A 27,145-nucleotide genomic window follows, 5' to 3' on the forward strand; every position below is an offset into this window, starting at 1 on the left:
ACTGCAGTTTCACGTATAATAATGTTTATTTCCTGGCAAGAAAAATCAATTTTAGATAGCATGCTTTTCCTTGTTATCAATTGGGATTTTTGTCACAGAATATACATGTGCAAAAGTCACTTTGTTAAATATCTTAAGTATAAGTATCTTTCACTTTAAAATATATGGGGCCTTTGAAAATTGAACATACTACATAATGGCAAATTTTTAATGAACTAAACTATCATTTTTTTAGAATACAGTGATGGTAACTCCAGTTTAGGAAAAAAAATGAATAGGGCAGCTTAATATCCAAATAATATTAATAATAATGCATGAAATACACAGATCACTTTAGAGATGCTGATTTTTTAAATATTTTAAAAGATGTTTATCTTCTTTTTCCAAGTAAGATATATGGAACTATGTTATTAATCTAAATGAATAGAGCACATTTACATTTTCAACTAGAACAGTTTATTGAACCGAATTGGTTGTCACCTGAAATTAAGTTTAGAATATGTTAACTATGGTTTTGGAAAAACTAGGACCATAGAAATTATGAGAGCTAAATGTGTAAAGTTGACTCAGTTCTCCTGCTTGCTTCTGTTTTCTCCCTCAGTAGCTTTAAAGGATTAAAATGATTTTAAAAATGGCATCCTTAAAATAATTATATAATAGAGATCAAAATGAAATTGTAGAATATGTGCATTTGCTTGCTCTTTGAGTACAGATATTGAGAGGTGAAAGTTTTGTTTCTAATTAGAGAAACCAGTTTTGTCTGTCGCCATAAAACATAAAATTGAATTTACTCCTCAGCATCAAATTTCTCTGGAACTCTTTCAGAATCATTAACTGATCCTTTGAAAACACTTATAAGTAAATAATAAATTGCTCAAGGATTTTCTGTTTTAAACGATGCACTAATCCTATAAACTTTTTGAATTATCTTGCACACTTTAAATAAATTGGCATATATAATCTCTTAAATCTGAAATAAGCACTAGAATAGAGAAGAACTTACGTCTTAAATTTGTGTTTATTTTATGACTGGAACGGAATGACCTATAAAAAAGATTCTCAAATGTATTTCAAGCAACAATGAGTGAATAGTGTCAAAAACAAGTGCCATGCACTCAGTTTTGTATTTGAGCAGTCAGATACTGAATCTGCCCTCTTAAATACAGGGTACATGTCATATAATTATAACTTCCATTGTGATGGAATAAATAGTGAATGTATCTACATAGGGATTTTCCAAATTTAAATTTATTCAATGTCCTTTTCAGAATCTAAGTGAGAGGTGTTTAATTTCTCCATTCTATCATATTTATTTAATACTTTGCATCTCTTAGAGACTGGTAAAGGCTTTTAATTTTATGTTTTTCATTGCTTGCATTCTCTCTATTTTTCTCTTCTATTTTATAAGCTGATGTTTTTATCTAAAATACCTTTGCTTTTAGCTTCACCTCTTTTCTTGACTGCCTGAGTAGTTTATTCTACAAATATTACCTAGTAATTTGATGTAGTGTCTGTGTTTCATCAAAAGGTACATTTCTTATTTTTAATTGTCAGGAGGTTTAATTTAGGTCATAAATAGCCACATTTTCAAGATTTAAATTTTTAGAACTTTACCTCTTCACCGTAGAAAGTTTATTTTTAGACTTAGCAGAGCTATTATCAAAAAAGCAGAAGTTATTAATTTGCCTTGTTAATATTGTACAAATACCTTTATTTGTAGAATTCTACCTAATCTTTCCAAATAATTCCCTATATATGTATTTCCGTATCTACATATATAATTCCCTATATATGTATTTCCGTATCTATCTATCTATCTATCTATCTATATATATATATATTTATCTACCTAAGGTTTAAAGTAAATTATTAGGAATCTATTAAGCTATTGAAAACTATTTTACAGAAGAATTTATGGTCACAGAAATATTGTTATTTTATTATATTTCAAACTGGGAATTTATATCTAGGTAAACTTTTAAATGTCTAATTTTTTTCCTTGAGTTTTCTTTTTTTCTTAAGCAGGAGGCACAGAGGAACAAGGTCATAGCAGTTCATTCCCTGAAGCATCAGATATTTATTTACTAAGAATTATATTTTCTGAAATATCATTGTTTGTAGTATCCCTTTTTTTTTCCATTTTTATCCTATTCTCTATCTAAAACCTATGTTTTTGCACAAAAACCTAATGAAATTTTCTACCATTTTTGAGGATTTTGGAACTTCACTGGTTGAATTAAAAGGAGGATTTCTTTAGTGTTTAAAGCCATATCTGTGGCAAATACACTTTTATTTCTGAAATTTGATTTTGTTTGTCAACATTGTTCTGAGTTTTGCTGTTGCTCTTAGATTCTCTTGTTCGTTTATGTCATGCATGGATAAAGTAGTATGAGCACTGAATAGATTATTGGCACATTTCTTGAAATTGCTTGTAAGGAGATTTCATACCATAAATGATAGGGCTGTTATAACTATGAAATTCTCAGGAATCTGAAGTTTGTGTCTGGGTATTTTATGAAATCTAGAGAATATGTATTCCCTTGCCCAGAAGGTTGAATAATGTCAAGCTTCATTCATGAACAGAAATATCGAAAAGTATGATGTTAAATATTCCCATGTAAGTTGGTATTTTGCGTGATACTACTGAATTGTTTTCTTATGAGGTCATTCATTTTGCTTTACAAATCCATTTCATACTTGTTATCAGATCCCTCTCTGGGCGCATTGTTGGAGGTGTGTGGTGGTTCTTTACCCTGATCATAATCTCCTCCTACACGGCTAACTTAGCTGCCTTCCTGACTGTAGAGAGGATGGTATCTCCCATCGAAAGTGCCGAGGATCTTTCTAAGCAAACAGAAATTGCTTATGGAACTTTAGACTCTGGCTCCACTAAAGAATTTTTCAGGGTAAGAGATTCTGCTTCATAACTTCTCATTGTGTTCTTAAAATTGAACCTATTTAAATTCTGTCCCCCCTTACCCATCTCGTGTTCTATAAAGGTGCTATGGGAAAGTAAAGTCCTCTCTGTCTCTAACTTTCTGTGCTGAACTTTGTCTCTACCCCTCTCCATTCCCTACCCTTCTGCTAGCTCTATCCCCACTTTCTGATTCCTGACTCCTTAGGAGAAAAACATTATGCTGAAATGAAATCCAATTTTATAAAAATCGATTGTCCCTGTGGAAAAATTTGAAGCAAAGGAGAGTTAAACTTAGATTATTTTTAAAAGAAAAAGTTGTTATATTTTGTTCTATGTTAAGTAAGTGTGATTGCCATTTATCTTACATAATTCACACTTGAAAACTCACTTTCAAAATAAAGTTATGTTAATTCTGTGTCAGGAAACAGATTATATTCATATGTGGAAATTCTGAATTTTTTGTCAAACCCTCCACGAAAAGATTAATAAAGGCCTTCAACGTCCTAACTTTAAAAAAATGGGTAGCATGGGAGTTCCCTTTATGATGCAGCATCATTGACTCTGACTAGTATCCGTGAGGATGTGGGTTCAATCCCTGGCCTCGCTTAGTGGGTTAAGGTTCTGGTGTTGCTGTTAGCTGTAGTGTAGGTCAGTCACAGACGAGGCTTGGATCCTATGTTGCTCTGGCTGAGGTGTAGGCCGGCAGCTGTAGCTCCAATTCAACCCCTAGCCTGGGAACTTCCATATGCCGCTAGTGTGGCCCTATAAATCCCCCCCAAAAAATGGGTAGCATAATTATAATGCGTCTATTAAAGATATTTTAATTTTTAAAAGATGTCACCTCATGGTGTCTATTGATAGGAACCAGCCTAACATGCTGATGTTGGTATAATTTTCTTTAATTATACAATTTTCTCTATGTAAGAAATCATTCTATTAAAATGTTTAAATGTAGCTGATCAACTTTGGTACTAAGCCAAATATTTGGCAACTGATGATCTCCGATTATCCATTAACATCTTTGGATGTATCTGAGTTTATTTGAATGAAATCCAGGCCAGTTTACTCCAGAATTAGGATTGGGACTACAATTTGCAGTTGAAATAATAGATTTTAATTTGAAGACTGTCCATTGTTATTGGTCTCTTTTCCAAATAACTTCAGTTTTGCTCCAGGTAGTGGTGTTGTCAGATTACTGACAATAGATAATAACTTGGGTATGTATGGGGCAGGAAGGAATTCTTTGCTTCCATTAGATACTTCAGTGTAAGCCAAGAGTGTGGTTGTAAGCCAAGAGTGTGGTTGACCTGTCAACAGATACTTGATACTATGCATGACTCTTTAATTCAGATTTGCTTCTAATGACAATTTATCCTACTTGTGAACATAGCTACAATATGTGTAGTAATACTCTTACTATAACACAGTGTTCTAGCCTGATCATAACAATGGATCTCTTAATATAAATTAGAATATTAGATGATTCTCAATTAGAAGTGTATTTTGAAACATTTAAAGATTTTTTTGTATCCCCATTGGTTTGGTAGCAGATAAGATGTGTGCTGAGACCTTTTCCTCCTAAAGAGTTCTTTTCCTAAGCTGTTTTTCCTTTCAGAGAAAAGTCTCTAGACTCACTTCAATGCTCTCATGCTCTGTTTCAGTTGTATCCATGTTTACTTGTGTCATGTTAGAGAATGAGGATGGTGGAAATCCAGGCAGGGCCTCATATTTCCTCTCAATATACCTTGAAAAGGAAGTGTTGATGAGTCAGCATTGGCTAGGGTTCAGTACTCAGCATTGTAGTCAAATAACCCTTATCTAGAGAAGGAAGGGTGTGGGCTCAACACTACTGTACACAAAATAGGTAACAGGGACATACTTGCTAGCACAGGGCCAGCATTAAAATAGAATTCAAAGTTCTCAACTCTTCGGCTTTTGTCTCAGTAGTAACTAATGTTTCCTGAAGATATATCTTTGTTGGGAATGAAAACATCTTATATCAAATTATAAGATAAATACCATTAATTTATGGGCATCTATCAGTTTTGTTATAAGGTGTTGGCAATCACTCGGTTTAAATCTAATGATTTGAAATTTCAGGTACATAATTTAATAATAAACTGTGTTATACTAATTTTTTTTTGTTTTTTTCTAGGGCTGCAACCCGTGGCATATGGAAGTTCCCAGGCTAGGGGTCTAATCGGAGCTGGGGCCACTGGACTATGACAGAGCCACAGCAACATGGGATCCGAGCCGCATCTGTGACCTGCACCACAGCTCATGGCAACACTGGATCGTTAACCCACTGAGCAAGGTCAGGGATCGAACCCGCAACCTCATGGTTCCTAGTCAGATTCATTAACCACTGAGCCATGATGGGAACTCCAGTGTTATACTAATATTTCTTCAGTGAAGTTAGGTGCATTAGTTTTGGAATTCCAATTTCAGAAGTAAATTTTCTAACTTAAATATCTAGAATTCTCTGGTGGTGCACCAAGTTAAGGATCCACTGTTGCCACTGCTGTGACCTTGGCTCCATCCCTAGCCTCATGCCATGGGTGTGGCCAAAATAATTCCAGACGTTCTTTAGGTGACATTCAGGGAAACAAACATGAATGAAATACTTTGTTCTGCTAGAGAGAGAGTAAATAGAGGACAACCTTGTAACCACCAAGAGATGTGAGGAAATAGACCCTGTGTCTTCATTTTCCAGAGGTCTTTTGCTTGTGGAACCCATGTACATCCTCCTACAGAATGAATGATAAAGTCTGATTCATTTTAGAGCCACTGATCTTCCCTAATCATAGAGCCACTGTAACATACCTATAATTAAGAAAGAATTAGGCTTTCAATTATAAACCACTATTTTTAGACTTTCCCATTTTTTATCATTTCTTCTCTCAATAAGAGGACATATTTTGAATTAGATGAGGTTGATTAGAAAATGATTTTATGGGAACTATATGCATTATGTTCCTACAGAAACTTAGATTTGGGGTATAGAAAATGGCTTTATAAATAAACCTATCATTGGCCTGTCAATCTATGAAACACAATTATTAACTTGCATAAAGGAAGCACTTCTTCAACTCCAAGCCTGTGCTAAAAATCCTCACATTGCAGTCTGTCTCTTTCCTCTGGGAGGATGAGGGACAGAGTATATCTCAGAGTATGTGGTCTGCTTTAATTATACTGGTGTTGGGAAGAGTGACTTCTAAAATATTGTTAAAGTTATTCCTATTCTTATTTAATGAAGTAAATTATTCCATTTTCAGAATATCAGTTCAGTCTAATGATAGTCCATAAAATCATACTGTTGTTATCCCACATTGTAGACTTTTCACAGAGCTTACAAATAGTATAAATGATAAACATGTAGTATATATATATATATATTTTTTTTTTTTTTTGTCTTTTTGTCTTTTTGCTATTTCTTTGGGCCGCTCCCTCGGCACATGGAGGTTCCCAGGCTAGGGGTCGAATCAGTGCTGTAGCCACCAGCCCACACCAGAGCCACAGCAACGCGGGATCCGAGCCGCATCTGCAACCTACACCACAGCTCACGGCAATGCCGGATCGTTAACCCACTGAGCAAGGGCAGGGACCAAACCCGCAACCTCATGGTTCCTAGTCGGATTCGCCAACCACTGCGCCACGACGGGAACTCCATTTTTGTTTTTTTTGTTTTTTTTTTTTTTTTTGTCTTTTTTTTTTTTTTTTTTTTTATTGGCTACCCCTTGGCATATGGAGTTCCCAGATCAGGAATCAGATCCTAGCCCCGGTCATGACCTAAGCCGTAGCTGCGGCAACACTGGATCCTTAAGCCAGGCCTGGGATTGAACCTGCTTCCCACTGCTCCCAGGATGGTGCCAATCTTAATTGCACCACAGTGGGAAATCCAACATGTAGTATTAATGCAGGTGTTCCTTACCTGAATGAAAGGATTAGTTTGAAATTTTCCTTTACTATATAAGAATCAAAAGTATAAGATAATTACTATAATTTAGATTATTCTTTTAAAAGCATCAAGCTTTTTTTTAACTCCTTGTGTAGCATAATTTACAGTTACTTATCTTTACATATAATACATTGATCAAAGTATATTTACAAATGAAAAATTTTCAGCCATTATAACAGCTTCCTATAGAACTACATTGAGTGCTATTTAATTATAGTTACTTTTTTATATTTACTGCTTGTGTTTACCATTGATGCAGCATGATTTCTTTATTGATATTTTATAGAACAGATTTCACTAATTTGTGATGGTTCTCCATGTTTGCTTCATTATTTCTGTTATAGCAAAATATTTTTCTTTCATATTTTCCTTTATATCACCTATTTATGTGTAGGTATAAATATGTATATATACTTCTAGCTTTTTTTATATGAATATATATGTATGCATATTTTTAGCTTTGTATATATGAATATATATATATACGCACATATATATCTTTCAAATACTTTGGGGCAGAAGTGGGTATAGCCTTATGTATATTACTTATATCAAAATAGACTCTTTATAGATCTTTTATCCATGTTTATTTATTTAAATAGTTTCTAGAGTACTGAGTAATAAATAAATACTGCATGTGAATAAATTAGCCATAAGTAGCACTATAAGGATATGTTGTAAGTCACCCATGGCATTGTTAGTCCTATTATTACAGATTTTTCTTTTTTAGTGTTTTTTTGCAGCTTGATTACTCATAAAAATCTTATTTTTCTAGAGGAATGAGATTTTAGAAATAGAATGACAACTCTGTAGGCCCAAGACTTCTCCAGATAATCCAGGACAAGTTGAAATCATTTCCTTTCTGGTTGCAGTTTTCTTTCTCCACATTTTGAATGTTCTCACCATTCAACAAAACATCTGAGGACAGTATTGAATCTTAAGGACTTTAAGGGTAATTTTAGCCTAAGCTGCCTGGGGAAAGCCTGTATTCTATCATTTCAGCTAGATGTGGCTGATTTTAACAGTGTGGCCAGTTTAACAGCTGGTTTAAGGAAAGGTCAAAATTTTAGAAGACATTGTCAATGTTTCTTTTAAAATATAATGTCAATTTAAATATCTTGGAGCTCATTAAGTAGTTCCCAAATTCAGAAATAAATGTAGGAAAGACCATACTGAATGGTGTTTTCTGGGAACAAAGTGCTATGGGAGGAAAAAGAAAAGGGTATGTCTACTTGCTCAATTACAATGATGGTGCAAAATGATAGCTTCTCCCAGGGTAACTATGTCATTTTGGTCTGTGTCTTCTTTCTATGGCCATACTCATCTAGTATCAGTGTGCTCTCCATCTGATCATTTCATTTAGATACCACACCTGTGACTCAAAGTGGGGGCAGAGTGAGAGCCCACATTATCAGTGGATGGATAATTTGATTCTAGTAAAATTGTAGGAGGCTTTCTATTGCTGTCCATATTAAAAAGAAAATCCTTTCCCACTACCATGAGGACAATTATTCTACAAGAAACGTTTCAAACAATAGAAAAAATTGGATATTAGTCTCTCATCTCAAAACTCTTCCAAAATTTCTGCTTAGATGCCTAGGAGAAGACAAATGCCAGTATAGACTTGTATAGTTACTTTAAATGACTTAGTGGTCAAATCACTTTATTTTTGTATTTAAGGAAAATAATCATCATGCCCATCTCTATTAGAATTTTTGCACTAGTTGCCTGGTCATAAATTCAGCCCACAAGTTATTTAGAGAAGAGAAATTGAATTTTGTAATCAGTTGAATGTGCTAGAATCAAAATCTGAATTAAATATAAATATTGTTGATAAATTTTGAGACTTCTTTAATCAGGCCTTTGATATTTGAAGGAAAACTTGATATTAAAGTAATTTACACTTCATATTTCCAGCATATACTTTTGCCCCAGATTGTATTGTGTAATGATCAAATACAAGTTGCTAGTGAAGGTGGCTACTTATTTTCACAGATAAATGAGATTTTAGAAATAGAATGACAATTGGTGAAATCAAGAAACCTCAGATATTATCAGGATCACCAAAAGTGATATTTAAAATTGAATCTAAAGAAGCAAAGAGCCAAGGGGGTGATGTCAGAAGATAGTGGACTAGGAAGACCCAGAGCATCTTTCCCCTCAGAGACATTGATTCAACAACAATACATTGACCAATTCTCTTTGTGAAAAACCAATTAAAAAGTACCTAAAAACCGAGTGAGTGTGAAACCAGCTATGGCAAACCCTGTAGGAAAATTCATAGTCTTACTGGCCATAGTGCTTCTCCTGACATAGCTCACCACCATTGGGAGGAAACATCAAGCTCTTGGCTTCTCTCTGGAGAGAGAATGAGGAGACTTGACTGTATTTTAATGTTCTGAGATTTCAGAGGAACTGGTTTCTGTCTTACCTGAATCTAAACAATAAATAAGCCACCAGGTTGAGGACCACTGAGAATAAAAGCGAAGGTTTAGCTAAGCACATGTTCACCATTGACCCTCTCTTCCATCTCTGGAAAAAGAGGGAAAAACCCCACCTCCCAGCTTTCCTTTGGGAAGAAGGGAAAGAGTTCGAGTGTGGGTCTATAACTTTGGCTTTTCAACGGGCTGATTTCTGTCTTGCCTATCCCAGAGCACTGATGGGACCTAAGCACATGCTAGATGCCTGAAACTGCTGGGGATGTGGGAGAGATGATGGTTTGCTGCTGCTTAAGAAACCTGTAGCAGAGCAGACAGAAGCCAGTGTGGCTTGGCAGCCACTTCCTTGGGGGAGAAAGATAAGAGTGGCATGTGCATGCAATGTTCTGGCCTTTTTGAGGATGCCTCAAGGACTGACTCTTTATTGCCTGAGTTGGACCCAGCATAGTCTATAACTTGGGGGCCAATGAGAATAAAAATGAGCTGGGTGCCTTAGTCTAGCTCTAGAGAACTTGTTTTACTGAAGACAGCTACCAAAGGAAGCAAAAAGTTATGGGAATTCTAAAAAAAAAGATACTGATAAGTCCCTCTAATTGGGAATTTACATACAAGTCCACAGAAAAAAATTGAGAGGCCTTTAGAATGCTAAGCCAGGCTGACAAGTGAAGATTTTCCCCTATATGAAACCAGCCCATAAAGACTGGGAGAAGTTATTCTTTTTAAAAATGCATAGATACCAACATAAGTTTACAAGTTATGTGAAAAAAAAGTAGCCCAAAGGAAGAAAAAAATTAATCTCCATAAACCAAACTAAAAAAGAAAAATCGAGGCACATGGATTATCTTACAAAGAATTCCAAATATCTGTCAAAAAAATGCTCAAGTGGATCAGGGAAATGATGCATGAACAACCTGAGATGTTAACAAAGAGGTAGAAAATTTAAAAAAGGAACCAAAGAAATTTTGGAAATGACTGAATTAAAAAACTCACTTGAGGGAGTCAACATCATCTTGATCAAGCAGAAGAAAAAAATCAACGGACTTTAGACAAGTCATTTGAAAGTATCCAGAGAATCAATAAGAGAAAAAAAATGATAAAAAGGTGAAGAAAGCTTAAGGAGCGTATGGAACACTGTAAAGAGGACCAATATACACATTATGGAGGTCCTAAAAGGAGAAGAGAGAGATAAAGGGGCAGAAAGTTTATTTAAAGAAATAGTGGTCAAAGTTTTTCTAAAACTTGTGTGTGTGTGCTGGGGGAGGGGGAGTGGCATTGGGAATGGACATCCAGATTTATGAAACCGAAAGAATCTTAAATAGGAGGAATTCAAAGAAGTATAAATTGAGAAACATTATAATCAAATTGTAAAATGTCCAAGACAAAGAATTTTGGAACAGGAAGAGAAATATGCCTTGTCATATACAGGTGCCCAAGACTCCTACTGAATATATCAGCAGAAACCTTGTAGGTCAGAGGGAATGAAAAGAGCTGAAAGAAACAAGTTCTGAAAATCAAGAATAATATACCTGGCAAGACTCTCCTTCAAAAATTAATGAGGAATTAAAACTTCTCCAGATAAACTAAAGCTGGGAGAGACTGTCAACAGTACGCTTACCTTGCAAGATATGGTTAAGGAAGTCCTTCATGTTGAAATGAAAGGATGCTAGACAACTATAGGGAAGTACAGATAAGTACAAATCTCACTTGTGAAAATACACACATAGGTAAATACAGAATAAATGACATAACAGTGTTGCATAAGTCTCTCTTAATTCTGATATATAGGTTAAAATATAAAAGTAAAAAAACTATAAAATAATGAATGCACAATGTAAAAAATGATTGTGATATCAATAACATGAAGTGTTGGGAGATGTAAAAGAGTTGAGATTTTTATATGCATTTGAAGTTAAATTGTTATAAGCCTAAAATATATTTTTATATTTGTACAAAACCTATAGATATTTTATGTAAGTTCCATGGTAACCACAAAGGAAAAAACTATAGAAGTTACATAAAATGAATTGAGAAAATAATCAAAGTGTGTTAAAACAACAATAAAAAAAATCAATAAAATGCAAACAAGGACTACAACAAGAGAAGAAAGGAGGAACAAAAAAACTATAAGATGGACAGAAAACAGCAAAGTAGCAATACCGGTATACTGCCTATCAGCAGTTACTTTAAATGTAAATAGATTAAAAATTTAATCAAAAGACACAGATTGGCTGAACATAATACTCAACACTGAAAATCTAAAAGCCTTCCCATGAAATTCAGAAGCAAGAAAAGGATGGCCACTCTCACTAATTCTATTCAGCATAGTATTTCAAGTCTTAGCCACAGTGGTGGGGCAAGAAAAAGAAATAAATTGTACCCAAATTGAAAGGGAAGAAGTAAAACTGTCACTATTTGCAGATGACATGATTCTCTAGATATAGAATCCTAAAGACTCCACACAAAAGCTATTAGAACTAATAAACAAATTTAGCAAGATAGCAGGATACTCAATATACATAAATCTGTTGCATTTCTTTATACAAACAGTGAATACTCAGAAGTAGAGAGTAGAAACAAAAATCTTGTTTAAAATTGACTCAAAAATAAATAAGATATTAAGGAGTAAATTTAACCAAAAAGTGAAAGACCCATATGCTGAAAACTATGAAACATTGGTAAAGGAATTTGAAGATGATTCTAAGAAATGGAAAGATAGCCCATGCTCTTAGGCTGTAAGAATTAATATTGTTAAAATAGTCTTACTACCCAAAGCAATTTTCAGATTTAATCAAAAATACCTATCAAAAATACCCATGACTTCTTTTTTAGAGAACTAGAACAAATAACCCTAAAATGTATATGGAACTGCAGAAGACTGAGAATCACAAAAACAATCCTGAGGAAAAAGAACAAAGCTGGAAGCATAACCCTGCCAGACTTTAGACAATATTACAAAGCTGTAGTATTCAAAACTGTATGGTATTAGCACAAAAATATATGTATAGATCAATGGAATAAAATAGCCTAGAAATAAACCTTTGCACATATGGTCAATTAATTTACAGCAGAGGAGGCAAAAATATACAATGGAGAAAAGACAATCTCTTAAACAATTGGTGCTGGGAAAGCTGGACAGCTAATGCAAATCATTGAAATCAGAAACTTCCTTCATACTGTGTACAAAAATAAACTCAAAATGGTTTAAGGACCTAAATATAAGACATGAAACCATGAAACTCCTAGAAGAGAATGTAGGCAAAACATTCCTCGACATAAATTGTAGCTATATTGTCTTAATCTTGCAAGCCAAAAAATTAAAATAAAAGCAAAAGTAAACAAATGACACCTAATCAGCTTATCAGCTTTTTCATAGAAAAATAAACTATCAACAAAATAAAAAGACAATTGACAGAATAGGACAAAATACTGCAAGTGATGCAGCTGACAAGGAGTTAGTATCCAAAATTTACAAGAAGCAGCTCATGCAAACAACCCAAACGAAAATGGGCAGAAAACCTAAATATACATATCTCCAAAGAAGACATTTTATAGATTGAAAGACTTAATATTAAACATTAAAGTGTCCATACTATACAAAGTGACCTACAGATTTAGTGAAATCCCTATAAAAATCCCTATGCATTTTTTAGTTATTGCAGAAATAGGAAAATATTTTTAAAATTCATATGGAAACACAAAGAATCAGAAATAGCTAAACCAAGCTTGATAAATAAGAACAATGGTGAAAGCCTTATACTCCCTGGCTTCAAGACATTTTTTAGAGGTGTAGTTATTAAAACATCATGGCTCTGGCATAAAGATATATTTATAGACCAACTTATAGACCATGGAACATAATAGAGGACATAGAAATAAACATATTCATATATATTTTGCATTTTAAGATTATAGTTGATTTACAGTGTTGTGTCAGTTTCTTCTGTGCAGCATAATGACCAATCATACATACATATACATTATTTTTCTCATACCATTTGCCATCATATTCTATATATTTAAGTGATCTCTGGCAAAGGCACCTAGACTCCACTGTGGGGTAAAGGATATTCTCCTCATAAGGTGTCAAGATATTTGGATATCCATATATAAATAACAAATTAGGACCTTTATATTATGCCATGAATGAAAACCAACTCAAAATGGATTAAATATTTGATATTTGGAGTTCCCATTGTGGTGCAGCAGAAATAAATCTGACTAGTATCCATGAGGATACAGGTCCAATCCCTAGCCTTGCTCAGTGTTTGAGAATCCAGCATTTCTGTGAGCTGTGGTGTAGGTCGCAGACACAGCTCAGATCCTGACTTGCTGTGGCTGTGGTGTAGGCCGGAAGCTGGACCTCTGATTTAACCCCTAGCCTGGGAACTTTCATATGCCATGTGTGCGGCCCTAAAAAGCTGAACATAAAATAAAACACATATTTGGTAGTAAGATCTGAAACAATAAAGTCCCTATAAGAAAGCAAAAGAGATAAGTTTCATGACTTTGGTCTTGGCAAGGCTTTCTTGACTATGACATCAAAACACAGGCCACAAAGGCAAAAGTAGACCAGTGAATTACATTAAAAAGCTGTTGTGCAGCAAAGGAAATAAGCAACACAGTGAAAAAGCTTATTACGGAATGAGAGAAAATATTTACAAACCATATATCTGCTGAAGGTTAATATCCAAGATATATGAAGGGCTCCTACAACTCAATAGCAAAAACCTGTACAACCTCATTAAAAACTCAGGAAAGGTCTTGGATGTGCATTTCTTCAAAGAAGACAAATGGTCAGTAGTTCATATGAAAATGGGCTCAATACCACTAATCATCAAGGAAATGAACATCAACACCACAAGATACCACTTCGCCCCAGTTAGGATGACCATTAGAAAAAAGATTAAAAAACAGAAATAGCAAGTTTTGGTGAGGATGTGTAGAAATTAATACTCTTGTGCACTGTGGATGGGAATGCAAAATGGTGTAGCTCCTATGTTAAACATTATGAAGTTTCCTCAGCAAGTTAAAAATAGAACTACCACAGGATCCAGCAACCCCACTTCCAGATATTTCAACACCTTGGAGAGATATCTGTACTCCCACATTCATTGCTGCATTATTCACAGCAGCATGAGGTGGAAACAACCTAAATACCCATCATCAATGGATGAATAGATAAGGAAAAGGCAGTATGTTACTCAATGGAATATTATTTCATCTTAAAAAAAAGAATGAAATCCTGTTAGATGCTTCAATTGGGATGAACCTTGGGGATGTTATGATAAATGAAATAAACCTGTCACAGAAGGACAGATGATTCCACTTACGGTGTCTAAAATAGTCACACCTATGGAGTTCCCATCGTGGCTCAGTGGTAATGAACTTGACTAGTATCCACAAGGATGCTGGCTCAATCCCAGGCCTCACTCTGGGTTAAGGATCAGGCATTGCTGTGAGCTGTGGTGAAGTTTGCAGACACGGCTTGGATTGCTCGTTGCTGTGGCTGTGGTGTAGGGCAGCAGTTGTAACTCCCTAGCTTGGGAACTGCCATATGCTGAGTGTGTGGCCCTAAAAAGCTAATAAATAAATAAAAATAAAGTAGTCACATCCATTGAAGCAGAAAGGAGAATGGTGGTTGCCAGGGGCTGGGGGTAGGGGAAATGGAGAGTTGCTGTTCAATAGATGTAGTTTCAGTCATGCAAAATGAAACACGTTCTAGAAATCTTCTGTACAACAATGTGCATGTACTTATTAATACTGTATTGTATACTTAGAAGTTTAACAGTGGATTTCATATCATGTATTTTTTTCACCACAATTTAAAAAAAAAAGCCCTACCCTCAAATAAGACACACAAAAAACAAAAAATAAGGAAAGGTGCTATTTTAGTAGGGGATGTTTTGTGGAATTTAAATTTTAAACTTTTAAGATCTCTCTAATCTTATGGTCAATTCTGCTAAAAATATTGTCTATATTAAAAATAAATTTTGCATATCATTGCTAAAATAAAATTAGAGGCAGGCAGGGACATTTATGCTTTTCAAAATTAAACATACCAGTCATTAAAATTATGAAATACATGCATATAAATATGTAGAAATTTTAATGTGTCTAGTATAGTATAATATATATTTGGTCAATTTGGGGGTTTAGTAGACCTGAGCCTGTACAGTTAAAAATCTGCATATAACTTCACCGACTACCCTCCAAACACACAGTTCCACATCTGCAGTTTCAACCAACTTTGGATCATGTCCTACTGTAGTACGATTTTAATAAAAAAAAAAATCCACTAACAAGTGGACATTTGTATTTCAAATACATACTGTTCAAGGGTCAGTTGTATTCAATATATATACATATAAAATACAGTTTATATTTAATGTGGCTAGTATACCCACATATATATATATATGTATATATATGACATTATCTATGTATAAGACATTGTCTTATTATTCTTTTGCTTAAACTAGTTTTCCTACTAGTTTTCTATTCTTGACAGTGCAAAAGAATGAGGACTTAAGCTAAATCCTTTCATAGGGAAGGCAATACTTTAATATAATATGAAGTAACTTCAATCATTTTAACCGAAAGATTTCTATCAATGTCTTTAAAATATTTGTTTCAGAATACAACAAGTTTTACACATTGGGTAAGCAGTGTGATGTCTGAAGGTAAGAATGATAGTAGAAAATACTGTGTCTTTGATTTACTGAAGAAATTCATCAGATAAGCCAAGAGACTCAACATATCTACTATATATTAATTGTATTTTCATGAGTACTCAGTGACTTTTGCTACCATTTCTTCTTTTTTGTTACTTCCTCTAAATTCCAAGATTTTCTTGCTTGTTTTCTTATTTAAAAATTAAAATCAGCACCACTAACCCTCTGAATTGTATACTCTATATTATGACGTACAACACATTAAAAATTTCCACTAAAATATTAATCAATTAAACCTTAAATTTCTTAAGTAAAATTATTAGAAGAAATTTTGTCCTTGTATTGAGACTTCCTTATTTTCCTTTTATAACTTTGGAGTGCTGAAATAGCATTCTGAAACAGCAGTGGAACATACCAAAATATTTACTAAAGTAGTATTAACTTGTTACAGGATTCAGAGCAAACAATCCAGTAGAGTTTCTTAAAACAAGTGTGCTCTTGTGAAAATTTGTTGATTCCAAACAAAAGAATCTCAAACCCTTTTAGACTAGAATAGTTAGCCAACAAAAACCAAATTTTCCTATGATTGCATATATCTTTTAAGTACTTTAAAAAATCCACACTTAAAATGCTCTATTCCTTCAGACATGTTGTTGAGGTTGGACAAGGAAGCAGCTCATTAAAGGTGCTTTAGGAGTAAGTCTCACGTTGCAGATAAAGTTCCTTCTGTTCCGTGGATGTCAGCTGGCATCAGCATTCTCATCTTTAACCATAGGACTTGAGTTATAAATTACTTCTCAAAGTCTGTTCATATTTGAACTATTATGACATTTATGGAGCATAAACCATCCAAATCATTCTTGAGTATGCCTTGTGAATGTTGACTTGGCTTTTCTTAACATTCAATTCCATTTTGTTTTAGTCTTTACTGTTACAGTTTTTAGAAAGTTCTTTAAAACCGATAGGTGCCTTCTAAGTATTTTCATTCATTTGTCCTAATTCTGACCAATTTGTATTGGTCAGATCAAATTCTGACCAAAAACTATTTGCTTTTGTTTTTATAATACTGATGAATCAAATACATGAAAATAACAGTTATCTCTTCTAAAATTTTCTCATCACTAGCCTAGGAATTGAGTTAAATTATGTTTTCAAATTTTGTCTCTATATCCTTTGAATGCAGGCTTTTCAGTATTATTCTTAAAATGTGGTATCTAGATATGGTGTGTGACTTGTTCTAACTGTAAAGGATCTTAGCCAGAATCTGAAAATTTAGGTTTCAAACTGATTCCAACCTGAATTCTTCTGCTCTTTGGCAACACAATGTTTACATTTTTTAAAAAGAAGAGAAAAAGAGTGGACTCTCTAATTACTAAACATGCCCTTCTCTACCACCTGTTCCTGTCTGTTTCATTCACTCACATTTCCTTTCTGGCTTTTGGGGGTTTGAAATTGCAACTGTGTCACTGAGGACTTTATTCCATTGAAAGCTTTCCAGTCTGTTAGCTTTTGTGGTGACTGTATCATATGAATAGCTAGCGCTTAAGTTGTTGTTTACTGGAAATGTGGGTGAATTATAGTAAGCCCCTGGTCTTATGCAAATTGAAACATTAATAATATAGAAAAATCCTCATGAAATCAAACAAATCAAACCACACTTCTGTAAAATATTTTATAAACTGTGATTATCTATAAATAACTAATTATTGAATTTTAGTAAGAAAGAAATACTATGACTTCATTTAAATGATCATATTTTGTACATCTGATTTACATCTGATTTTAATGATTCTAAAAATACTTCCCACTGACTTGACTCATGACTTCATGGAATTGATAATCTGAGTATTAATTTTTCTTTTATTTTAAATCCAAGAAGTTATAATGTTAAACATCAAGTTTTAATAAAGCTAAATGATCAAAGGAATGTCTAAAAAATATTTACGTTGACTTCATTTAAATGTTTCCTATAATTTTTTACATGAAGTAAATGTATAAAAGATTATATGAGACGACATAAAAGAAAAATCAATATATGAGCAAAAACTCATGTTCTTTAGCTAAAAGATGAATAAGAACTGTTCAGTTGAAACAATAAATACTCTGAAAGTATTTACTGGTACGACAAAACTTCTTAATTTTCCCTCCCCATTTTATTTGGCAGGATCATTTCTGCCGCTGCAATTTTTTTTTTTTTCCATCAGGAAAAATAATGAGTTTCTTTTTAAATTTAAAGAAAAACTTAAAAATAAACAGTCTTTTACTTTTATCCATATGATGAGATTAACTTTTGTTAGCAACACTGATTTGAAAAGACTCAGAAGAGGTCTAGGGACTTTATCATACATTATGGTAATACTTGAAATAGAGAATATTTTCTAGATTTTCTGTTTTTCTTTTTCCTTTCATTTTTGTGTTTCTCCTATTTTTGACTAATGAAGTGAAAAAGTAGTATCAAAATAAGAAATAAGAGCCAAGTTTCAAGGCACTTTTGTTTTTTTCATTATTATACTCTTTTTATTTATGTTTTGCAGCGTGTTCTCAGCTCATAACCTCAAAAGTGAATTTACATATTGGAATATAAATGCAATGTTTGCTTGATAGGTGTGCTGTGTGACCACCACCTACCAAAGTCTTGTGTTAATGTTAGTAATCTAAAGTCTTTGAAATGAGGACAAGATGGATTTTTGTCCTAGGTATTTTACTCTCTTATAAGTAACCTAAATCGTATTCAAGTATGTTAAGGCGAAAAATAATGTTCTACTGGGGGTGGTTTTTTTGGGAGAATCTATTAAAACAAAACAGAGAAGATTTAGTTCTTATGTTTGGCAACACAATTTATTCTTCAGGCTTTTATTCTACCAGCCAGAGGAATAGTCGTGCAAGCTAATAATATCTCCATTTGGGCCTTTGACACACTTTATTTTTTATTTTATTGCTGCACCCAGGGCATATGGACGTTCCCATGCCAGGGATCAAATCTGAGCTGCAGCTGAGACCTACGCCACAGTGGGACCTTTAACCCACTGCACCAGGCTTGGGAATATAACCCATACCTCAGGAGCAACCTGAGCCACCACGGAGACAACACACGATCCTTACCTGCTATGCCACAGTGGGAAATCTGACAAACACCATCTCTTTCCCATTATCGAAGACCTTGCCCTAAAATGTATCCCCTAATACCGTCTTTAGTCTTTCCATCTCCACAGGCTGCTTCTCCCTGGCCTTCAACCTGTTTTTAGATGTGCTGAAATTGTGCAAAGTCCTTCTTGGCACAGTGCTCTATCTTCACTTTCTCTTTTTCCCTTCCATTAGCTGATAGTTTTATAAATTTGTTTCCTAGAGCCTCCTTTCTTCATTACAGAATTTCCTCCTTCATTCTCTCACATCCCTTAGAACTTCAAAAATTGCCTTCCTAAAATAGTCACTTAATGCCATTCTGGCCCCATTGAAATGTGTTGTGTGTGTTTTCATGCTCTGTAAAAGCCATGACATGTTTAACACCATTGTGCAAATTATTTTGACACTTTTTCCTTCCTGAGTTCAGGAAATCCTAGCATTTTCTCATGTTTTCCCCTATTTTTCTAACCATTCTGTTCAATCCTTTACTGACTTTTTTACTTCTCTCCAGGACTATGTGCTAACATCACATGCTTTTCTCCTACAACTTGTTTTGTAAGAGTTTCAAAAAATAATTTTACAGTCTTGGATGTTTAAAAGATTTAATACACGTGTTAAAGTGAGCTATTGAAAGATGAAGCTTTTAGGAGTTTCCTTTGTGGCTCAGTGGAAGCGAATCTGACTAGTATCTATGAGGACGCAGGTTCGGATCCTGGCCTCACTCGGTGGGTAGAGGATGTTTTTATGTGTGGGTGTCTTCTGTCTTCTACTCTGCTAAAACATGCTCAAATTTAGACATGGCTTATGAGGGTGGCAGTCATCATTGGCTGGCACTCATTTTTGAAGTCCACACAAAAAGGCTGGTTGGCTCAGTTTAATGAGTATTTGATTTGCATTTTTCAGTGGCTAAATATTCTGAATGATTTTGATGTAAAATAATGTATGTGGCATGAGTTGTTGAAATAAAGAATTTTAATACAAAGTACTATTTTTATGCTTACCTTAGTTGACAACATAGGATTTTATTAACCTGGAAAAAAATCCCCATTTTTTCTCCTTTTTGGTCTATTTATAAATCTAAGAAATGAGTTGGTCAAGCGGCCGAAGTGGTTAGGAAGACTGTGGTATGCTTTCCAGTGTGCCAGATAACCCATGAACTTATAAATTAGGCCAAATTAAACACTGTCACCTAAATTGTCTTGGCAATAAAAATAACTATAATTTATTGTTCAGGCTTTTGGATGGGAAGCCTAGAGGAGAATTTCACTTTGCCCCTGGATTGCTTTCTAGCTGCTTACTTTTTTAATTGCTGAGGTTTTGGAGAAGAACAAGGCATCATGATATCTGGGGATCATATACTTGGCTATTTAGTTTAGATTAAGAATTTTTCTGATATTGCTAATAGAAATTAAATACAGATCCCTTGAACTATTTCTCAGTAAACATGTGGTCAGATTTTTTCCTACTATTTTTTTTGAAGGTGGATAGAAAGTTCAAATCAATAAATTCTTTGCCCTAACAAATGATAATTTTCAACATAACAGAATTGTACTGTTCATGAATTATACTTACTCTGGCCAGATTTGTTCAAACAAGTATCATTGGACAGCTATAGTTATGAATACATTTCATTCACTTAGTTAAGGATGTAAACTAACACCTAGGAGACAAATGAATTGATCCATTAGGGGAAAAATAGTATCTTTCAAAAATTCTGACCTGTGGAAAAATTTCCTTTCAACTTTATTCAAATAAGTGATGTTTATTTCAGGATCTTAGATAATTTATAGGTTTTATTAGTCCACAATTTTATTATAAAATCCTGCTCAATCAAAAAAAAATGCCTTGTTATAATACATGTGAAGCCTGATTATAAAATGTGTCTGATTTATCTTAATAGAACTTTGTATCTTATATAACTAGATAAACATATCAGAACTTTCATCTCTTCCAAATAACTCAAAATCACAAAGACAGGGGATAGAATAACAATCAGAATACTATATAGCATTGCATTTTCTTTCTTATATTGCATCTTAAAATCATTTAATCCTTAGAAAGGCTATTCTATTCATACATTGAGAAATACCTATAACTGGGAAAGCATTTATGAATGAAAGAGTAAATTTTGCTTCACTTAGTGAATATTATCTTTTGACATGATTAACACATTTAAATGTCCTGGCAAAAATTTAGTCTTTCAGAGAAATTTTTTTTTAATTTCCCCAATACATAATTTTTTTTTCTACTGTGCAGCATGGTGACCCAGTTACACATACATGTATGCATTCTTTTTTCTCACATTATCATGCTTCATCATAGTGACTAGACATAGTTCCCATTGCTACACAGCAGGATCACATTGGTGATCCATTCCAAAGGCAATAGTCTGCATCTATTAATCCAAAGCACCCCCCGTCCATCCCACTCCCTCCCGCTCGCCCTTGGCTACCACAAGTCTATCTCCAAGTCCATTGATTTTCTTTTCTGTGGAAAGGTTCCTTTGTGCCATATATTAGATTCCAGAAATAAGTGATATCATATAGTATTTGTCTTTCTCTTTCTGACTTACTTCACTCAGGATGAGAGTCTCTAGTTCCATCCGTGTTGCTGCAAATGGCATTATTTTGTTCTTTTTTATGTCAAAGTAGTATTCCACTGTGTATATATACCACATCTTCCTAATCCAATCATCTGTTGATGGACATTTGGGTTGTTTCCATGTTTTGGCTATTGTGAATAGTTGCTGCAATGAACATGCGGGTGCATGTGTCTTTTTTAAGGAAAGTTTTGTCTGGATTTATGCCCAAGAGTGGTATTGCTGGGTCATCTGGTAAAGTTTAATTTGTATTTTTCCTTTCACTTCATTGCTAATTTTTGGATTTTCTTTAAAGAGCATCCATATTTATGGAGCATTTTGTGTAATATTTTTTAATGTTACAAATTTGATATTTCAAAATTCATATTTAGTAGATGATTTTATAAAATAATTGTGAAACTTTGAACTCTATCAGCCCATGATTTTGTTCAAAACATTTTGATATCACTTTTTGTGAGAATTTACATTACAAAAACTTTTATTTTTAAAATTTTATTTTAAATGATTTTTATTTTTTCCATTATAGCTGGTTTACAGTGTTCTGTCAATTTTATTCTATATAGCAAGGTGACCCAGTCACACATACATGTATACATTCTTTTTTCTCAAATTATCATGCTCCATCATAAGTGACTAGATATAGTTCCTAGTGCTGTACAGCAGGACCTCATTGCTTATCCATTCCAAAGACAATAGTTTGCATCTATTAACCCCAAATTCCCAGTGCCTCCCACTCCCTCCCCCTCCTCCATGGCAACTCTCTTCTTCAAGTCCATGATTTTCTTTTCTGTGGAAATGTTCATTTGTGCCATATATCAGATTCCAGATATGTGATATCATATGGTATTTTTCTTTCCATTTCTGACTTATTTCACTTAGTATGAGAGTCTCTATCTAGTTCCTTCCATGTTGATGCAAATGGCATTATTTTATTCTTTTTAATGGCTGTATATATAAGTTCTTTATTCTGTTCTATTGGTCTCTATGTCTGTTTTGGTACCAGTACTACACTGTTTGATTACTGTGGCTTTGTAATATTGCCTGTAATCTAATCATCTGTCGATGGACATTTGGGTTGTTTCCACATCTTGGCTATTGTCAGTAGTGCTGCAGTGAACATATGGGTGCATGTGTCTATTTCAAGGAAAGTTTTATCTGGATATATGCCCAAGAGTAGGATTTATGGGTCATATGGTAGTTATATATTTAGTTTTTTGAGATACCTCCATACTGTTTTCCATGGTGGTTGTGCCAATTTACATTCCCACCAACAGTGCTGGAGGGTTCCCTTTTCTCCACACCCTCTCCAGCATTTGTTATTTGTGGACTTATTAATGATGGCCATTCTGACAGGCAAGATGGTACCTCAAAGTTGTTTTGACTTGCATTTCTCTAGTAATCAGTGATGTTGAGCATTTTTTTCATGTGCTTGTAGGCTATCTCTATATCTTCTTTGGAGGAATGTCTATTCAGGGCCATTTGCCCATTTTTTCAATTGGGTTGTTGTTTTTTTTTGCTGTTGAGTTGTACAAGTTGTTTGTATATTTTAGAGATTATGCCCTTGTCAGTTGCATCATTTGAAACTATTTTCTCCCATTCTGTAAGCTGTCTTTTTTTTGTGTGTGTGGTTTCCTTTGCTGTGCAAAATCATGTCAGTTTGCTTAGGTCCCAATGGTTTATTTTTGCTTTTATTTCTGTTGCTTTGGGAGACTGACCAAAGAAAACATTTGTAAGGTTGATTGAAGTCAGAGAATGTTTTGCATACATTCTCTTCTAGGCATTTGATGGTGTTGTCTCATATTTAAGTCTTTAAGACATTTTGAGTTTATTTTTGTCCATGCTGTGAGCATGTGTTCCAGTTTCATTGATTTACATGCATCTGTGCAGTTTTCCCAGCATCACTTGCTGAAAAGACTGTCTTTTTCCCATTTTATATTCTTGCCTCCATTGTTGAAGATTAATTGACCGTAGGTGTCTGGGTTTATTTTGAGTTCTTTATTCTATTCTATTGGTCTCTATGTCTGTTTTGGTACCAGTACTACACTGATTACTGTGGCTTTGTAATATTGCCTGAATTCTGGGAGAGTTATGCCTCATGGTTGGTTTTTGTTCCTCAGGATTGCTTTAGAAATTCTGGGTCTTTTATGTTTTCATATAAATTTTTGGATTGGTCTAGTTCTGTGAAAAATGTTATGGGTAATTGACATGGAAATTTGATAGGGATTGCAGTGAATCTGTAGATTGCTTTGGGTTATATGGCCATTTTTATGATATTTATTTTTCCAACTGAGGAGCATGGAACATCTTTCCATTTCTTTGAATCCTCCTTAACTTCCTTGATTAACATTTTATAGTTCTCAGCATATAAGTCTTTCACCTCCTTAGTCAGGTTTGTTCCTAGGTATTTAATTTTTTTAGAGGTTGTGTTTTTAAATGGCATTGTATTTTTGTATTCCTTTTCTAATTCTTCATTGTTAGTATACAGAATTGCAACCAATTTCTGAATGTTAATCTTGTATCCTGCTACTTTGCTGAATTCATTGATCAGTTCGAGTATTTTTTGTGTTGAATCCTTAGGGTTTTCTATATATAGCATCATGTCATCTGCATACAGTGACAATTTTACCTCTTCTCTTCCAATTTGGATACATTTTATTTCTTTGGTTGTCTGATTTCTGTGGCTAGGACTTCCAATACTATGTTGAATAAAAATGCTGAGAGTGGGCATCCTTGTCTTGTTTCAGATTTTAGTGGGAAGGCTTTCAGCTTTTCTCCATTGAGTATTATATTTGATATGGGTTTTTCATAAACAGCTTTTATACAAAAACTCTTGAAATTTAATAAGATTGCATGATGTATAATCCAATTCAAACATTGTAGTATCTTCCAATTTGGTAGAGAATATAAAGGCAGAAAATAGGATAAAACAATATATATATATATGTTCAACAGTAGGCAAAGATGCAGATAAGGCAAAAAATGATCTTATTCTTTCTAAACAGTTCCAGGATATTCAATTAGCATACATTAATTATGAATCTTTTATGTGTTAGCTATTGTGCCAGACACTACGATCATGAAGATAAAATTTCCCTAGTTGGGTTCTGGTGGAGCTTTCACCCTCATAGGTGTGTTTTCACAACAGAGAGGAAACCTGATTCACTAGATAATGGAGTTTTAGATCTATATCTCAAGAAAAGACCGTGTTTAGAAATAGAAACAGGAGTTTCCATTGTGGTTCAATAGGTTAAGAACCCAACATGGTGTCCATGAGAATGTTTATTCAATTCCTGGTCTCTCTCAGTGGGTTAAGAATCTGGTATTGCTGTGGCATAGGCCGCAGATGCTGCTTGGATCCATCGTTGCCTTGGCTGTAGTATAGACCCCGCAGCTGCAGCTCTGATTCTCAGACCCCTAGCCCTGGGAACTTCCGTATGCTGCAGGTGTGGCCATAAAAAGAATTTTTTTAAAAAAAAATATAAAAAGTTTTGAGTTTAGATAGAATATTAGATGATAGATGGATTCTTAATAAGTAAGAAACTGTTATAAATTTTGGGTGAAAGTTCCTTGGGGGAAGGACATCTGGGTCTTTTCACAGCAGAGACAACAGGGCTTACATGATGCAAGGGCTGTCTCAGGACCTCAGCCCATATTTAGATGTTAACAACGAGAAAATGCAGCCAGTGTCTGAGCACTTCCTCTGTTGGATGTATTCTAAATTCAGGGAGATGAGCCTACTCCTACTTTATTTACTCTTGACTTAGATTTTCACCAAAATACAGTGCTTTCACATATATGTAACATGCTCTACACCGTACGGAACCCTGTTAAGCAAATATGGATTTACATTATGCCTGCAATGAATTGTCTTATTCTTGCTTTTTCTAAGATAAGGATTATATTTTTTAAATTCCTCAGAGTAAAAAAACAAACAGAAAGTCCCCAGTCCTTATAACTCTTAAAAGTAGGTTTTCAAGTTCATGTTTGCATTTCAAACTTCCTATATTAGGTTAATAAAAAGGGTTATTCACAGTTCTCTTCCCTAGAGGGATGCAAGTCAGCTGAGAAAATTTGGAAAAGAAAAATAAGAAGACATTCAAATGCTATGGCTTTCTAACTCTGTGCTCAGCTTTCTTTTTACTCTGAATAAAATATTAAATGACTCATAGGAGGTCTCTCTTTGCTTTTTTTTTTTTTTTTTTGTGAGGGGCAGGGGCTCAACTATGGCATATGGAAGTTCCCAAGCTAGGAGTCCAGTTAGAGCTGCAGCTGCTGGTCTACATCACAGCTACAGCAATGCCATATCTGAGCTGCATCTGAGTCCTACACCACAGCTCATAGCAATGCTGGATCCTTAACCCAATGAGCAGGGCTGGGGACTGAACCTGCATCCTCATGGATACTAGCTGGGCTTGTTACTGCTGAGCCACAACAGGAACTCCTATCTTTGCTTTTGAGTTAGTTAATTTTAAGATAAATATTTCTCAATGATACTGCTGCAATTATCCTTTCTTTCTTTTCAACATGTCACCCTTAATGTTTTTTGTTTTGTTTTGTTTTTTCCTAGTACTTATAGTACTTATAAACAGTGTTTTGGTACTTAAATATTCAATAAAACATTTCTCTTTAATTAAAATAAAATTTTAATGTCCAGAGGATATTTCTGTGAAAAATCAGTGTTATTCTTCTAGCATTTGAGTCAGTATCTAATAGAGGCTTCCAGCATTATTTTCTTTATTTTCTGTATAAAGGGAATTATATTAGGAACTTTGTATATGTGTGACCAATTAACACATACTTCTGCTCTGCCATTAATTGGAAATAGATCATTTAGGATTGATCTATTTCTAATTAACCAGATCTGAGCCACATCTGCAACCTACATGACAGATGCTTAATTGTCAGTGCCAGATCCTTAATCCATGGAGTTAAGCCAGAGATCAAACCTGCACCTTCACAGAGATGTCAGGTCCTTAACCCTCTGAGCCATAATGAGAACAATTAGTGTATTTTTTGACTCATTTTGGAGTGTGACCATTTCAGATTGCTTTTTGAGGGCATGGTAGTTTGCTCACAAAATGTGCCATAACCAAAGACATACCAGGTCCTGGTAAAGGAAAATGTCTGTGATATAATGATAAAATTGTTATTAAGGACAAAACTTTAAAAGATGGATACCTGTCTGTATTCTATGTACTGTCTATGATGGTTTGGAAAGGTACTACCTTCCTTGTGTTTTGTTAAAGGCATTAGAGCCATCTCTGAGGTGTCCTTGGCATGTCTGTTTTTCTGCAGAGATCTAAAATTGCAGTATTTGATAAAATGTGGACATACATGAGAAGCGCAGAGCCCTCGGTGTTTGTGAGGACTACAGCAGAAGGGGTGGCCAGGGTGCGGAAGTCCAAAGGGAAATATGCCTACTTGCTGGAGTCCACCATG

The 27,145-nt window shown here is 34.3% G+C and overlaps 1 protein-coding gene across 7 annotated transcripts in view; it reads left to right on the forward strand.

Annotated features, from left to right (window-relative positions):
• GRIA2 (glutamate ionotropic receptor AMPA type subunit 2) overlaps positions 1–27,145 on the forward strand; it is a 169,023-nt gene that overhangs the window by 129,858 nt on the left and 12,020 nt on the right. For all 7 annotated transcript variants that reach the window (XR_002346643.1, XM_003482389.4, XM_005656504.3 and 4 more), the window contains exons 12-13: positions 2,708–2,906; positions 27,002–27,145. The exon at positions 27,002–27,145 is cut by the window's right edge and continues 104 nt beyond it. Coding sequence is in view for 6 of the 7 variants with exons in the window: in XM_003482389.4 (XP_003482437.2) it covers positions 2,708–2,906; positions 27,002–27,145 (343 nt within the window). In the remaining variant the exon portion in view is untranslated. The remainder of the gene's footprint in view (positions 1–2,707; positions 2,907–27,001) is intronic.

This window comes from Sus scrofa, chromosome 8 (genome assembly GCF_000003025.6).
Source record: "Sus scrofa isolate TJ Tabasco breed Duroc chromosome 8, Sscrofa11.1, whole genome shotgun sequence".
Classification (NCBI taxonomy): domain Eukaryota; kingdom Metazoa; phylum Chordata; class Mammalia; order Artiodactyla; family Suidae; genus Sus; species Sus scrofa.